General features: G+C 37.9%; 1 protein-coding gene and 2 long non-coding RNA genes across 3 annotated transcripts in view; 1 reads left to right on the top strand and 2 right to left on the bottom strand.

Moving 5' to 3' along the window:
• The window catches only part of LOC136995388 (uncharacterized), a 59027-nt gene extending 53978 nt beyond the window's left edge, over positions 1 to 5049 (bottom strand). Inside the window, exon 1 of the long non-coding RNA XR_010886967.1 lies at positions 4928 to 5049. This is a non-coding gene — a long non-coding RNA (uncharacterized lncRNA). The remainder of the gene's footprint in view (positions 1 to 4927) is intronic.
• A 5386-nt stretch (positions 5050 to 10435) lies between these two features.
• LOC136995387 (uncharacterized) lies at positions 10436 to 12549 on the bottom strand. The gene is made up of 3 exons (XR_010886966.1): positions 12410 to 12549; positions 11045 to 11137; positions 10436 to 10505 (listed from the first exon to the last, which is right to left on the bottom strand). It is a non-coding gene; the product is annotated as an uncharacterized lncRNA (long non-coding RNA).
• A 252-nt stretch (positions 12550 to 12801) lies between these two features.
• The window catches only part of SRFBP1 (serum response factor binding protein 1), a 75440-nt gene continuing 72476 nt past the window's right edge, over positions 12802 to 15765 (top strand). The window contains exon 1 of the mRNA XM_067315174.1: positions 12802 to 12910. Within this exon, the coding sequence (XP_067171275.1) occupies positions 12881 to 12910 (30 nt within the window). The 5' untranslated portion in view covers positions 12802 to 12880. The remainder of the gene's footprint in view (positions 12911 to 15765) is intronic.

Here is a 15765-nt window from a genome sequence, read left to right as displayed (position 1 = left end):
CTCAGGTGAGCTATGCTCAGCAATGAGCTTTTGCCAGTTTTGCACTTCTAACAGCCCTGCAGTTGGCTTACTTGACCCTCACATAAATTAAAACATCCTGATAGCCTGCTGCCAGTAACTGCAGAGAACAATTCAGTGGCTACGGATTATCCTGACCATGTTTCCTTTTCTCCAGGACCTTCTACGTCAAAATGAGGAGTTGGATTGGAATTCATTAGCATTCTTTACCCCTCCAGAAGTTATGCAGAGAAGTCATACAGAGGCTGAGCTATCAAATTTTCATCTACTTTCCAAAACTACTGGACTGCACAGCAGTCATGCAGAGTCAAGCCTCTGACCTATAAACAAACTAATGAGGAACCAGAGGAAGAAGTGACATGACATTCCTTTGGAAAACAGTGTTTTTGCATAGATGAAACTTTGTAAATACAGTATATAGGCCACGAAACTCAAAAACATGGACCGAATTTATTTCCTTGGCTTAGTCACAGATTTGGGCAAGAACACTGAGCAAACCACATAGGGCCTTAACACGTTCAATTCTTAAACCCTGAGCAGTCTGAAAAGATCATCTTAACGTATCTGTTAAGGCTGTCCTTCTTACTAAAATTACCCCAGAAGTGGGTATGCATCATTGGGTAGCAAGACATCAGAGGATGCAAAAACATTTATGAGGTTTTTTCATTCATATATTCATTTGAAAATTGCTCTAGATATATACTTCTTTCTGACTGGAGCAAACTGAATATACATGTTCATTTTCCAGTCATGATTGGCATGAATGGAAGAATTATAACCACATATTGATCAAGATACAGGCGGTAGGGATTGTACCTTCACTGGCAGAGAACCAGACAAAATCACTATGTGCATGCATTCCTTTATAAACTTTATATAACTGTTTTTCATTCAGAGCTTGTCAGCTATACATTCTGTCATCACAACTGCAGTCCATTTATGGCTATTCACTTATGGTGATTATTTTCAGAAGAACTCACATGCATGTTTACTTACTGTATCAAGCCAATCATTTGTTTCCAACATTAATAAAAAACAAGATGCCAGAGGCTGCAATTAGCCCCAAAATATTGTGACTGAACAATTGCCTGCCACTGCTGTCAAAGTTTTGGGGAGATTTCAAGTTTAAATGAAGTGCAATAGAAGCACCAGAAGAGGCCAAATAATTCACTTAGCTCCTTTCCTATTTTATCTGCTTCAAAAGAAAGAAATCTGTGCAGAGCTACATCTGCACTACCTCAGCTGCGCAGATGCTGCTGCATCTACCTTATGAAGGCCTTGTGAAGTAATGCCTGCAAGATTTTCTCAGTAGTACACAAGACTTTTCTGCTTATTCTCTCATGTAGTATTAAAATAAAGCCACAGGTCCCTGGCATGCACATCAGTGCATATCAAAATAAAGAGAAAAAGCAAATAAGAAATGCTAGAATATTCTTCCTACAATTACTATAAATGAATATACAGGCATCAAAAAATTGCTGGAGTGCAAATGAAAACTTAATGTATTTGCAAGACAAAATGAAAAAAACAGACTTGCATCAATGGCAGGCTTATATATTACATAAATGAAAGCTAGACAAAGTTAGAGCCAAGACCAGATGGATATCATTTAGGAGATTTGAAGAAAGACAAGAAAAATCAGGAAACCGCTGACAATCACCAGATGGAGCCTTTACCCAGTCTACTCTTCAATGGATTGAAAAGTCAGGCCTAATTTGGAGAATATGAAGCAAATTGTGGCAGGTGCCCAATATACAGTAATGCAGTCCATGAGTCTTGTAAGTCCTAGCATATTCATCTAGTCACCTGGTACAGACATGAGAGTTCACCCTCATAGGAAATTACATGACAGAAAAATAAAAACCAGAAGCAGGAATGAATCCTCTGCTGTCCAAATTGTTCTTCTCTGTTGACTACTTTTTCTTTACCATTCTAGCTGAAAGCCAAAAATACTAGATTCTACCACAGATGTTCCCCTAAAATGTTACATTAAGTTGCTCAAAAAAACAGAGAAATGAGACTTGCATCATAAACACTGATCAGTTAGGAACTGCATATACCCTCCTTTCCATTACTTACCTACTATCTAAAAATTGAAAAATAAACACCAAAAACTTACTGACACCCTAGGATTTGTTATTATTATCAGATTAACAAGTCAGAAACCTCAGTCTGTGTGCCTGCCTGCCTGAACTTTTCTTACTTATTTAGTTTCTCCTATCCCAAGATAGAAGTATTTAAGACTTTTTACTGACTGTGGTAACTAGCCTTCCCCCAGGACAAGGTATCTTGAATTAGCAGAATGTCCCTTCCTTTTGTCTAAAAATTCTAAAATTTGAATTTATCTTGATGACCCTTCCTATTCCACTTATACAATCAATCACTAAAATGGATAATCTTACATTCATATATGGGTTCTAGAGGTACTGTAGAGTAAACATTAGAAAATGAAGAATGAAGTAATATTTACCCAATTATTTCTTCTTTTCAAAAATGATTTTTTACTGTGAATTTTTTGCAAGTGGGTAAACCATTACATATGAAAATTCATAACTGACTGGAAAAATCTATGAAACAGAACCAAGAATGCCCAGTTACTGTTTTCTAAGAGAAAGCAGTAGGGAAAACCTGAGCAACCTTGCAAACTCTGGGAAATACCTAGAGACTAGAGCCCCAAACTGAGAAAGCAATAACTACTGCCTTCCGCAGGGGTTGCTCAGCTGTATTCAAAATCCATGCACCATTGCTCATGAATCCCATTCCCGTTCTCTCTCTGTGACAGTGAAAAAACAAGCTTTTTATTTTTTTTCTAATTAGAAATTTCTGAAAGATCATTTTTAAGAAAGCTCTGTAATCTTTGGTTCTTCCGGTAACACTGAAGGTGAGTTAAAATTTGAGTGAGTTTGTTTGTTAACATGCAATTTTGCTAGATTTTCCAGAACAGCCAGGCCCCAAAGAAATGTATAATTAAAAGATCTAATTATCTCACACACTAGAAGTAATCAGTTGAACAGATAAAGAAATATGAATTGTTTCTTGCTGGAATTTTCATATATAAATTCCTACAAAGATTTTGTTTCTCAGTGAAAACAAGACAAAACTGAAACTTAAAATAAAGTCAGTAACATAAATTTGCTGTAGGCTGAAAAATAAGGAGTATCTGTGTCTATAGCATAAATATCATGGCGTGAATCCTTTATAAGCACTTTGGGCTATAAACACTTCTCTTCAAATTGAATATACACAAACTACCGTGTAAGCGCTGATGTTTCTTTGAAACACTGCTGTAATACAGAAAAAAAAAAAAGAGATGTATTTGAAGTTAAAAATAATATATTCTAAGTCTTTAGAATTCAGAAAATTATGTCCAGTTTTTACTGGTTTCACAACACACACTTAGCAATTAGTTGGCATTGGAAAGCCATCAGATTTTTTCCATCATTTTGTGGCTTGGAAACTGTGCAAGTTTAATCTTTGCCAAGGGATCACGTGTTACATAAACTTATGGTATATCACATAATGTGCACTTTAAAAAAGATGCAGAGTGGTTTTAAATTAAACCCTTTTGCTGATTGTGCAGAAGATACAACCTTGTAAAATAAGAAGACATTAATTTTTCATCTGTATTTTTCAACCCCATTTATAAAAGATCCAAAACACAGTTCTGCTAACATTGCTGAAGTTACAGATTCATCAGTCAGAATTTCCACTACAGACTCTCACTCTCAAAGCTACAACACAAAATTGTTTTTGAAGATGAACATTAGCTTCAAATTGCATTTTTAGATTTAATTGTAAATTATTTTTAAGCCAGTACCTTGTAAAATATTTTTTAAACATAAAGTGTCCTAGTTTTTGTTTTCCTGTAAGTTGTATAAAACAAAAAAGTTTGTTTTATAACTCACATTTTGCAGAGAGGTTATCCAAAATGTAGTTTTAATCTTTTATTCTTTTTAATTAAAAAATGATGCATTCATCTTTGAAAATTGGTTACTACAAATGAGAGAGTACACTTTGGTACACAAAAGAGTAGAGTAGAGAATACTCAAAATGGGAGAGTACACACATTTTAGCATTATATGGATTTCATATAGGATATTCTTCCCATATATATCCCAGTATAAGGGATTTTCTTTCCATATTTAAAGCAGAGCTTGCTGCTCTCAAGTTGCTACAAGCCATCTGTTATATAATGCCTATTTTTAAATTGTCTGGATATGTATTTTTCTGTTCAGGGCTATAACAGATGGCCAGGGGAATGCACATAAAAACAGCTTATGAAATACGTGTAATGAGAATTTAAAACACAGTGTGCACCTAATACTGCCACTTTTACTCATGCTCTTAGTTACCCATACAAACATTTTAAAATCCAACCTCAGTTCTGTAAATGGTTATGGTCACTGCATAACATATGCTCCAGCACCTGTTTCTTTCAAGCCAGAAGGTCAGTAACAGAAAAAGTTATCATTCTAAGAAACTATTGTGAATAATTAGTTTAGGAAGACACGTTGTATTCTAGACCTTAGCTGACACTTTGCTGATTTTCTTTAAAAACATAACTGTATTTTTTTCCTACTACAAATTCAGTTTAAATGGAGAACAGCATATGATGAAACAATCCCTTTAACAAGCTTAAGCTAAGACACTACAATCTTTTGAACATTCCGGTAAAACCAGTTGTTAATTAGTAGACTGAAAGAAATTCAGGGAACTTATGCCTTTAGAAATTCTTTCTTCTGTGTCTGTTATCTTTCTTGATATATCAAAACTATGATAAGTATCAACTCTAAAATGGGATTCTCATTAATTATCACTTAATAACACTGTGCAGATATCCAATTCCAAAGCAGTACGCTCATTATGAAATAGATGATCATTTGCATTACCAAACTAAGGCTTCACTTACAAAGCATGCAGACTCCAGTAAACAACTTTAAGTCAGCTCCTGGTCTTTGGAGTTTGATGAGTTGCTTGGACTTGGCTCCTCCTAAGGATGAATCTTGGCTGAATTCTGCTTAGTTCCACAGACTTAACTGCTGGATCAGTTTTAAAAGGGTAAAGGAGAGAGAGAGAGAGAGAGAGAGAGAGAGAGAGAGAGAGGAGAGAGAGGAGAGAGAGAGAGAGAGAGAGATTCATTAGTTAGATGTCCCTTGGAATAGACTTATGCAGATCCCAATCCCACGACTGCTTCTGTACATTAATTTGATGAAGGATGAGAGTGTTGCAAGTACTGATTTTTAATACTACTAGGCCCACTCAAGAATCACTTTCCTGTGATATCTGATGTAAACTACATCTGTTTATTTCAGACTTAAGCAGACACTCAATACCAATTACACTCTTCACATTTCTGAGATTTTCTTCCCACCTACAATAACTAGATACCTATGTAAAGGTTCATCCCACCAAACGAAGCTTTTAATTGAGGCATTTAAGTTAAGAATCTACTCATACTAGACTCTTTTTATTCTCAACAGAGAAATCTTGGCTGAGTTTAACTACTATCTTAGTGGGGACAACTAATGCTGATTTGACTTCTAATTAAGCATCTTGTTTTAATCCCTGGTATTAGACGGGATGAACTTTGGCCTTCAGCCCTTTTTACATAGAAAATTTATGTTTACAAAATTTAAATCGTGCAATAAAATAACTTCTGAATTGTCGTAGTGCAATTAAATTATGATGCTTTATTTTTTATTTTCTTATAAGTAATTAACATCATTCCTCACATGTTAAATTCGCTTCTGTTTTGGCAAAGAAGTTTCTTGTCTACTCACCTCTTCAGACCTCTCTATTTGCCCTCATGACCCCAAGATTACTTCCAGTTTCATCCCATTGTCTGTCCATTTGCTTGCCCACTCACTCTCTTCAGGTCTTTTTCTTTACGGTACAAACATTCTGTAGACAGCCACATTAATCCCACCAGTCACTCCAGCTACTGACCCATAATCCCATTTCCCTCCATCTCAAAGCTTTTTGAGTGCACCATCTCCCACTTCCACACAGAATTCATTTCCAGTGACTCCAGATTAAGACTCCTCCTATCTAGCTTTCATCCAAGGTGCCATATATATTACACTACTCTGTTGCATCTTTTACTCCTAATTGCAACAATCTCTCTCTGAGCAAAGCCAGACACATTTCTCCACTCTCATCTTTCCCAGCTGGTCAATTTTGTGTGTGCTGTGACAAATCACCACACTCTTTAATCTTGATACTGAATTCTCATGTAGCTTCTGCTCATCTCTTTAAATGCTTCTGCAGCTTACTTTTCAAATGATCCTCCTACAAGGGATTGGAGAGAACTCTGTCCTTTCTCCTTTTCTCCACCTGAAGCTTACCTTTGAGAAACCTTTTCTGCAATCACAAATTCAACAGTCATCTCTGGGCTGAAAACTTACAGATGCAGCTTTCTATTCCAAATTTGTCCCCCAGTCAAACTCAGTGTCAGCCTGTCTTTCTGCTATCTTGCCAGCTCTAATCATCAACTAGGCTACCATTCCTAATTTTACCCTCCAGCCATTTCTCCCACATTCTTCCTGAGTGATAAAAGCAGCACAATCCTTTTGATAGACATACACTGGACATCACCTTTGACTTCACCCTCTCTCTGTATAGTCAGAGAACTTTGTTGGCTAAATCTTTATGATTTTATCTCTAACATATCATCTTTCACATCCATTCACGGAGCTAATACTCTCAGCCAGGTTTCTGTTACAACTTTTGTATTACAGTTAACTGCCACATCCTTGTTCCTGGCCTCGAAAAATACAGTTTTACCCCTTGGCACTGTACACTAAGATCACTATCTTAGACAGTAATCCACACCCTGCTACCCTTCTCTTTGCAGCCTTCCTCATGTGTTAAATACAAGCTTCTTATCTTCACTTTAAAGATCCTAACATTCTTTCCCAGTCATTACTGGTGTCGACAGAAAGCTGTGAGAATACAGTTATTATGGTAAGGTGAGTGAGTAGTGGCAAACATGAGGTCTGTCTCTCAGTATTGCTCATTAATTCATGCAAATAATACAGCCATGAAGACCACATTCACATGGCTTCTGGTCAGCTCAGAGCAAAACAAGCAACATTATTTGAAATGGGAGAAGGCACACTCATGTCTGTTTGCAATATATTATGTAGATGTATACTTCATACAGTTAGGCAGCCACAGTGCTCTGATCACTGCTCCTTATGCTCACCAGTAATGTTTCCATGGGTTGCTCTAAGCTTCTCAGAAACATGGGGGATATCTGTCTCTCTGAGAATGAGGAGCTTAGACTAAGCTGTTCTTGCCTGAGAAAGGTACCAGGTCAGCAGAAGCAACAGAGCTAGCATGGAGAAGCAGGGGGAGACCCATCAGGTTGCTTCTTCTGTCATTACCAACAGAGGATAGCAAACGGGACAGCGATTGCTGCTGCTGAAAGGAGACCCCTTGCCCATGTGAGTAAATATTAAATGATACACCCCGAGTCCTCTGCTGGCAGAAGCACCAGGACTCTGGCATATGCAAAAAAAGCATTGTAGTTACAGAGGTTTTAGTACTCCTAGTGTTAGTTCTCTCTGGACAATTGCCTTATTTGCCAATGCCCAGAGCATCTCTGGCTGTTTCACTGTTAACTTGGGGTATTCTGTTTCTTGTCCCCTGTTTCATCTTTGAATTTTAGATTTTTTGATGTAAGAAGCACCTTTTTGTTCTGTGTTTCTACCACACTTAGTATTGTCAGATCCCGCTGCATGACTTGGCATTCTAGTCCCACTGAAGTAATTAACGTCAGGTTTATTTTTTAAATGAGATTGCATTCATGTATCTAGCAAAGAAGTTAGTACTGCAATTGGAACATATTCTGGCATAAGGAAAAGGCTCTACTGTGCTAGCTCAGCATTATTAACAAGAATGCAAGGTAGTATGAAAACAGGGACAAAGCTATATTAAAACAGAATTAAATTAGGAAACACAAAAAAGGAAATTAGCAATTATGAAACACAATAATCCTTTGCACAAAAATGATGATTACATGCTCCTTCTTCTCTGTCAGTGCCTTTAACAGTTGCCAAAAAAACTTCTATACTTTAAAGAATCTCAATTTCTTAGGAGTATTTGAAAGAGCATATTTAATATTTCCAAATATGCTTTTTACTGCCTTAGAAATGCTGACACCTGCCTCTCAGGAAGAAGCTTTACTCTGTGCTTTGGCTGTTACTGTCACTTTTTTGGAATACCTTTACATAAAAATTTCAGTTGGATGTATTGACAGAACAAACTGCTGCAAAATTTTCTATACCAGACAATATTACTCCTTTCTTGGAGTCTTTCTAGCTTTTTCCATATTTAATATTTTAATTTTAAACTTTTACAAAGTCTTGGCCTGACAGATCAAAAATAACAGTAAATTCAACATGTAAAAAATGCTTTCAAGTTTGTTATATTCTGTTCTCAGCACACAGGATTTAGTATGTCATAAATATAATTATGAGCCCAGTTATAGCTGGATCTTATTCTAGTCCAGCTAACATGCTGCAAAATCCCAGGGTCACTATTTCCAGTTAACTGTGTGTTGTATTATGTAATTGGTATAATATGGCTAACTTAATGAAGTCAATTGACACCAAAAATCCACTGAACTCTTTAGAAAGACAGTAGTTAAAAAATGCAACTGACTGTTTTTAACACATTAACAAGCCATATAACAAATACATAGTGAAGTTGGTTAATAATTTAATAATAGTATTGAAATGTGAATTCCCATTTATGTAAGAAAAAGATTGAAAAATATATTTAAAAAATGTCCTTGGTATTCAATGAAAAGTTTTTGCTAAATGAGTTCTCTTGACTTTTTTAGGACAGAATACAAAAATAGGTGTTGGCACTTCTTATTGCAGACTTATTTTTCTTACTACCTTCTTCCTAAAAATTTTTGTTTCATCACGCTCAGATCTGTCAACTATTGAGTGTTTATCAGCTAATACCCTTGTTATGTATACACTATTAAATGCTCTTCAGTAAAATTATTTTTCATTTCACTGTATTTCCACCCAAAGTGTTCACATCCATTCATTATTAAAGGAGCAGAATTAATTTTGAGACTCATTCTCACTTAGAATCCATTAAACATACAGCCACAGTACCACTGAGCTCTTAAATTCCAAAAACATTCTTGAGTATAAAGAATATCTTAGTGTAATGGAATGATGATCTTGTGGTGAACTCAGATCTGGGACGTTAAGTTTAAATGCTTAATGCTCATAGTTTTCTTCTCCAACCTATGATAAATCGCTTAATAATTTCTATATGCTACATTTCCCTTTTATAAGCAGCAGTATCACTAGCCTATCTGGCTTTATTCAGTTGCTAGTGTGATGCAGAAATAGTCTCACACTACACATATGCAGAGCGCTGAGCACAAAAGGGATCCCAATTTCAGACAGATCCTTTAAGTTCCATTATAATTTCCAATAAAAGAAAAAGGAGCAAGTCCAGAACAGATGTTTTGTTATCACTAAAAAGAAATTCCTCTGGGAAAAATCAGAATGCAAGCTGCAATACAGGAAGCTGCAAGTTGCAGCTGTGCAAAACCTTCCACTTTTGTGGTCCTCAATGTTTGGCTAACTTTATCTGCTCTTTCATTCTTTGAAACATGTTGACTTCTCAAATTTGGTTCACAAAAAATGAACAGAAATTAATTGAAACAGCTAAAATTTATTTATTGTGACTTTCGATATAAAATGCACTTAATACATATTTCATTATGTCTATACTGTGCATACAACCACAACTGTCTGTATTAATTGCAAATTTTAATCTGTATCCCAAAAATATGATTTATGTGCATGACTCCTGGGATTAAGGCCAGATGTATCTGTAAGGTGGTCTGCACAGCTGCTACCACATCACATAAGCCAGGGGAGCATGTGCTGTATTGGATAGTGCTAAGGTAAAGCAATGGAAAAGTAACCCAGTCTAACGCCCTTGTTCCTTTAATAGTTTACCACCCCTACTCCCCTAGCTTGTCCTGTACCTATATGCTGCCTTACCACACACATACATTCAGTGCTTCTCAAAGCAGAGAGGACAACAGTCCAGAGAAATGTGTTCAAACACTGAGAAAGCATGCCAAAATATCTGACTGAAATACTGACGTGATAGGAAAAAAGGTCAGAAAAAAGCATCAAAGTATGGAAGTGTTATATGGGGCAATGCCTCAAAGCACCCTGACTATGACAAGCTGACAAGAAAATCTTGACTTAGACTGAATTTAAAAGTCAAAAACCAGTACGGCAAGGAGACAGTGAACCAGCTGTGAGGCATGCTGATTCTAAACTCTGGAAGGCTGCTGAAGTTTAAGAAGAGAAAAGCAAAAGCAAATGAAAAACATATTTTTGTCAGAGCCTAAGTGAATAACAAGAAAACAAACTTTTTGGAGGAAGAAGGTCCAGAAGTATGTCTTCAGGGTTCGTGTGAAACGTCCAGAGCAAATCATTTCACTGTCCAGAGGAAACAGAAAGCAAAATTGAAGTTATCATCCCGGACTCTCCTGGCTGGAGGGTCAGGGAACAATTCTAATTCATGTAAAGCCAGGCCTGCACTGGCTGGAATCAGGGAGTTGTAGCTGGCTCCTTGGCACCCTTTTGTCTTCCTCTGTGCTAAGGTATGTGAAGAAAATTTAGACTGGCATATTTAAGGAATTCATTTTGGACGAAAAATCAAGACAAAGGGAAACACCTCTTTATTTTCCTTGGCAGATCTTTCCTTATTGAATTTCTGATTCCAATTTTACATTCAGTGCCTACAAATCCAGTCTAGATATGAGATTATATTAATTTTTAAAGATATATAGATTTGGATTGTATAGAGTACACCTCGTCCAAACCTGCTTTATAAGCAGTCATAATTAAATTCAGCTACTTCTGATGTGGAACGCTATACACTGCTTGCCATAGATGGTACTAAAAGGCAAAGAATATTATAAGATAGTTGGCTGACTTCAGGTAGGCACGATATAATTGCCCAAGTCAGAACTTACCCAAAACAGCAGCTGTGATAAATACCTCTTACTTCCAGTAAGTCAAAGTATTCTTACCAACCTCAGTTGCACGTTTAATCTGAAATTCAGCTCCTGTTGGAATAAAGTATCTTTACCACATTTGAAGGAATGGATTCAAAGCAATTTCTGTTGGCTCTTTACTGATCTAAATGAGACATTGATTGCTACTGAACTTGAAGGACTAGCCCGGCCTGAACCTACTTGCCTGTAAGACTCAATAAAAATTACAGTCAAAGATGATCTAGCTGCAGTTCGCTTAGAGGGGATGCCTGACCACCAGTTAGAAACCAAACATCAAAATATAACCATATCTAAATGCTAGATCCTGCAGCCTAGGTATTAGAGACAGCAGGTACCAGTTTCAATTTTGTTCTTTAACTTCAAAGCAAAAGAATTCTAGGCTCAACAGTGCCGCCCAGGGGCCAGCTAGCTGTTGGTGAACATCCAAAGAATTCTCTGATTTTATTTGTATAAACAAAAATGTTTCTAGTCGCTATATTTAAAACAGTTTCCTCAAATATTTTCAAATATGATCTCAAATATTTTGAATACTGCAACAGATAAACGGAATGTGAAACAGTAACAGAATCATTTTCTATGCATGCTAAGACATGCTTAATTTTCAGGCATGAGCCCTGCAAAAATTCCATTTGAATAAAATAGAAAAATATCTGTAATAATCTAAGACAATAACAATTCCTTTTAGCACAATAAATTGGAAATAATGTGAAAAAAGATCGGTGAAGCTTTGCCAAATTTAGACTGAGATCTTGCAAAATCTAAAACACACGCTCAGCTTCACTTCACTACAGCTACCTAAAATGCATAATGTTGTGTCTGTAAATTTTTACAGAACTAAGGCTTCAAGTGACTTAATTTCTGTACAATCCATACTCTGCCTTCTGCACAAATGAAGAAAATTAGTCTGAAGATTTAAAATTAGTTTGAAACCAGTTGTTTTTGTTTCATAGGGAAAAGGGAGAAGAATAAAGCAAAGTCTAGAAACATACCAGTGTTCATTCACATAACCTTTGTTGTGATAATTTCATGAGACTAACAAGGTGCAAAAAATGCTAGATTACTTAAAAGATTATAAATTATTCAGAGGAAAAGATGGCTCCTTAAGGATTTAGAGATGTCCATCTTTAACTTTTTAGGTCTTAGGTTGAAGACACAATGTAGGGGCATAAATACAATAGTTTAAAGCTTAACTTTCAAGCTCTGATTTGGCAAGCTGTTTTCAAAGAACTGTGCAAAGTGAGCTTCAGGCACGTCAGATTGGAATCGTTTTCTTATGAGTGTAGTTTATAACCCCTTACGAATCAGAAAAAAAGCCCTCTTTACCCGATTTCTTAAGGAAACGAGACTCCCGTGGAAGGCTGACGCGGCAGGTGCATGGGGGCTGTCGAGACTCCCTAACGGTCACCTCAGCCCTGAGCGAGGGAAACTTCTCGAAGGCACCGAACCCCGGCAGCCCCGCGCGAGCAGAGGCTGAGGGGGGGGAGGGGGAGGGAGAGAGGGAAGAGCGGCGCGAGCGCGACCGTTAACCGCCCGCAGCGGAGCAAGACGCGCACGCGCCACCCGGCAAACGCACCGCTGGGGCGGAGCACGTCAACGTCGGAGGACCTCGGCCTTCGAGGGTTGGCCTAGAGCGGCTCTCACCATCGAGGCTCGGCCTAGAGTGGCCCTGCCACGAGGCGGGCGGCGCCTGCGCGCACTTTCGCTTCGCGCTGCCTTTGAAACGGCGTGGGTGAAGCTGGGCGCCCTGCGGCGGCGGCGGCTCCCCCTTCCCGCGGCGGGGCCGGCACCGGCACCATGGCGCCCGTGCTGAACCTCAACAACGAGGTGAGACCCCGCGTCCTGTGCGGCGGCGGAGTGGGGCCCCCCGGGCGCTTGAGCTGCGATCGGGGCTGGGGAGGCAGGTGGCGGCAGCGGCCGTTGGCCGGGGGCGGTACAAAGGGCGCTGGCGGGCCGGGCTGGGCCGGGAGCGGAGCGGCCGCCGGCCCGACCGCCCTCATGAGGCCCTCCGTCCCACCGAGAGGTCCCGCACCGGGGCTCTGCCTCTGCGAAAGCCTTGCCAGCTCCTTCGAAAAGATAAACTGCATCTAGGGGTCTGCGTGATGCTGCACGTGTGTCTCGGTTCAGCTGACTGCCTTAGTGTGCACCGTACCGTCATCGTGTCGTGTATTACCGTGTTTGTGCTTGTTTCGCAGGTTGTTCTGGTGGAGCTACCTAAGTCCTCAGCTGCTTCCCTATCTCCTGGGTAGCAAAAATGGGATGTTACCCTATTTTCTTGGAGGTGTAAGGGCTGAGAATAAGGAATTAAGGTGTTAGAAATAACTGTTTTTCCTGTTCTGTAAGAAGTTTGGTGTCTTGTATTTCTGTCAGGATTTTTCACACTCTGAATGAATGAAATCAATTTGGTGTATGTCAGTTGTCTTATGCTGGGTTGATTGCACACTTATGAATCATTGTGTACAGTAAATGTGACCCACTTGAACAAGCCTTTTATACATGTTTAGACTATGGGTGCTATATCTGAAGAGTTGTTGATAATCTTACTGCAGATGTGTTGGACCAGTTTCTGCAGATATTAAATGAGCATTTCCAAGATTTCTAGATAATCCACAGTCTGATTACAGTTCCTGTTTTACCATCTGCAGGACAACCAAAATTGCAGATTATATCAGTGTCCTCAGGATAAAAATGCATTTAAAATAGATCATATGATCTAGGCTGATGCTAGCCCTGAGAGAGGATGAATTGCAAGTTAGAAACTTAGCAAGAGGTAGCTTGTTCATTAGAAAAAAACCTGTAGTCTAATATTATATTAAAAAAACCCTATATCTGTTTAGTAACTTACTACATGTTTTTAGTCCTTATTATTAGCAAATGTGAGGTCAAATGTAAGTGACTTCATATTGAAATGTGCCAGTAAATCACCAAAAAAAGGAGAGAGTGTTTCACTCCCTGTTAAAGCAAGGAGTTTGTTAGCTGATCAAATTCAGGGAATGACTCTTCATCTGTTACCAAAGAAACACTTGTATATCAAGCATTATTTTAATGAAGAATGGCCAAACTGTTCTTCAGGAAAAGATAAAATAGAATGAGTTTCTGTATGAAAGACTGAAACCCCTGAAAGATTTCAGTAAGGATACTGGTGATGCTTTTACTTCTTGTAGCCCAAATATCACCCTATTCTACAAGGAAAATACAAGTTAATTCTGAAAAAGATCCCTGAAGGTGGCAGCCTTCATCAGAGCTCGTAACAGACAACAAATAGGCACTATCTAATAATAGGTGCATTCTGAGGAATAAGGTATTGCAAAGGCAGAAATCCTGACTGCCAGCTCATCAGGAGGGACTGCAGGTCAAGGTGGCTAAGGGTAAGATGCATCTTTTTGATGGAACCCCAGTGCGAGAAGATTAAACAGTTTTTTCATTTCTTCACCTATGCTTTTTCAAAACGTGCTTTATTAACAACTGCGGTGACTCTTCAAAATGTCTGGACTAAATACTTTTCATTTACCAGCACCTGGATGTCCTGTCTGTATTGATTACATTTACTGAGATGCTCTTATGAGAATGTGTTTTGCATCTGAGAAATTTTTATTCTTTTTTACTAAAGATGGTGTGGTGGAATTTGAGCCTTAATAAAGCAATGATTTCAGAAAGCCTAATGATTTAAACCAACTGTTGGATTTTTCTTGTCTATTCTTCCTGTTTGGTAAGGGAAAGACTTACTGTAATTGAAAGCAGCTCTAAAATATGCACCTTTGGCCTTCCACAATCAAAAAAAGCTAGGAATCATGAGGTTCCCCCCCCCCCCCCCTTAGGATATATGAAATAATCATGATGGTAGTTTGTTGCAGAAAGAACTTTAAGTGGCACTTAAATACCTGATAAACATAGTTGTTTGTCTTGGCTGTATTTGCAGTAGTTTCATGTAAGGCTTTGCATGTCTAGTAAGTTTAGTTACTGTTACGTATTTGAGTTTTTGGCAGAAGTCTGTCTTTGCTTAAACTAGTTATTAATAAAGTATAATGGCTGTTAAAAGATGGAATCTTAAGAAATTTTAGATGATAGGTTTCAAAAGTTTTTTCACCCTTCATCTTCTGCTTAAAGAAAAAACAATTAGTGTAAAAATAATGTTTCTCGATAACATAAACTGACACCATTCCTTTTGTTCCAGGGTGTCTTATGTATTCCTATGAACTGTATTGGCATGGGTAAAAGCTATACAGCACCTGCTTTGTATGGATAAGATATACTTGTCTGGTGTTCCTATATAAGAAGGATAGTAAATTATTGCTTGTATTGGTTGTTTCAGTCCAGTGTAAATGTATGGCAAGAGGTTTTTCTGGTATTATTGTCCTGGTGAAAGCAAAAAAAAAAAAAAATCACATTCTTAACAAAGTTTTATTAGTGTAGGATAAAAATCAGACCTTTGGCACCAGTAGTGTCTTGAAGTAAAATGTAGAAGTATTTTGGAATGAAAGAAGTGCAGACACTTAATTAGGTTATTCTTTTACTCTTTATCACCAGTGAGACTTGAAAGTTGAAAATGGATTATTGTTATGAAAATGTAGTCCTCTAAGTAAAAAAGACAAATAGAGACTGTGTCACCTTTCCTTCTGACAGTTTTTGAAATTTTTGGCTAATTTCAGTGAAATATGAAAAAGAATAAAGACCTCAATAGT

Source organism: Apteryx mantelli, chromosome Z, assembly GCF_036417845.1.
Source record: "Apteryx mantelli isolate bAptMan1 chromosome Z, bAptMan1.hap1, whole genome shotgun sequence".
In the NCBI taxonomy this organism is placed as follows: Eukaryota; Metazoa; Chordata; class Aves; order Apterygiformes; family Apterygidae; genus Apteryx; species Apteryx mantelli.
The sequence above is the reverse complement of the archived record's forward strand: the minus strand, read 5'-3'. Positions and strand labels throughout refer to the sequence as shown.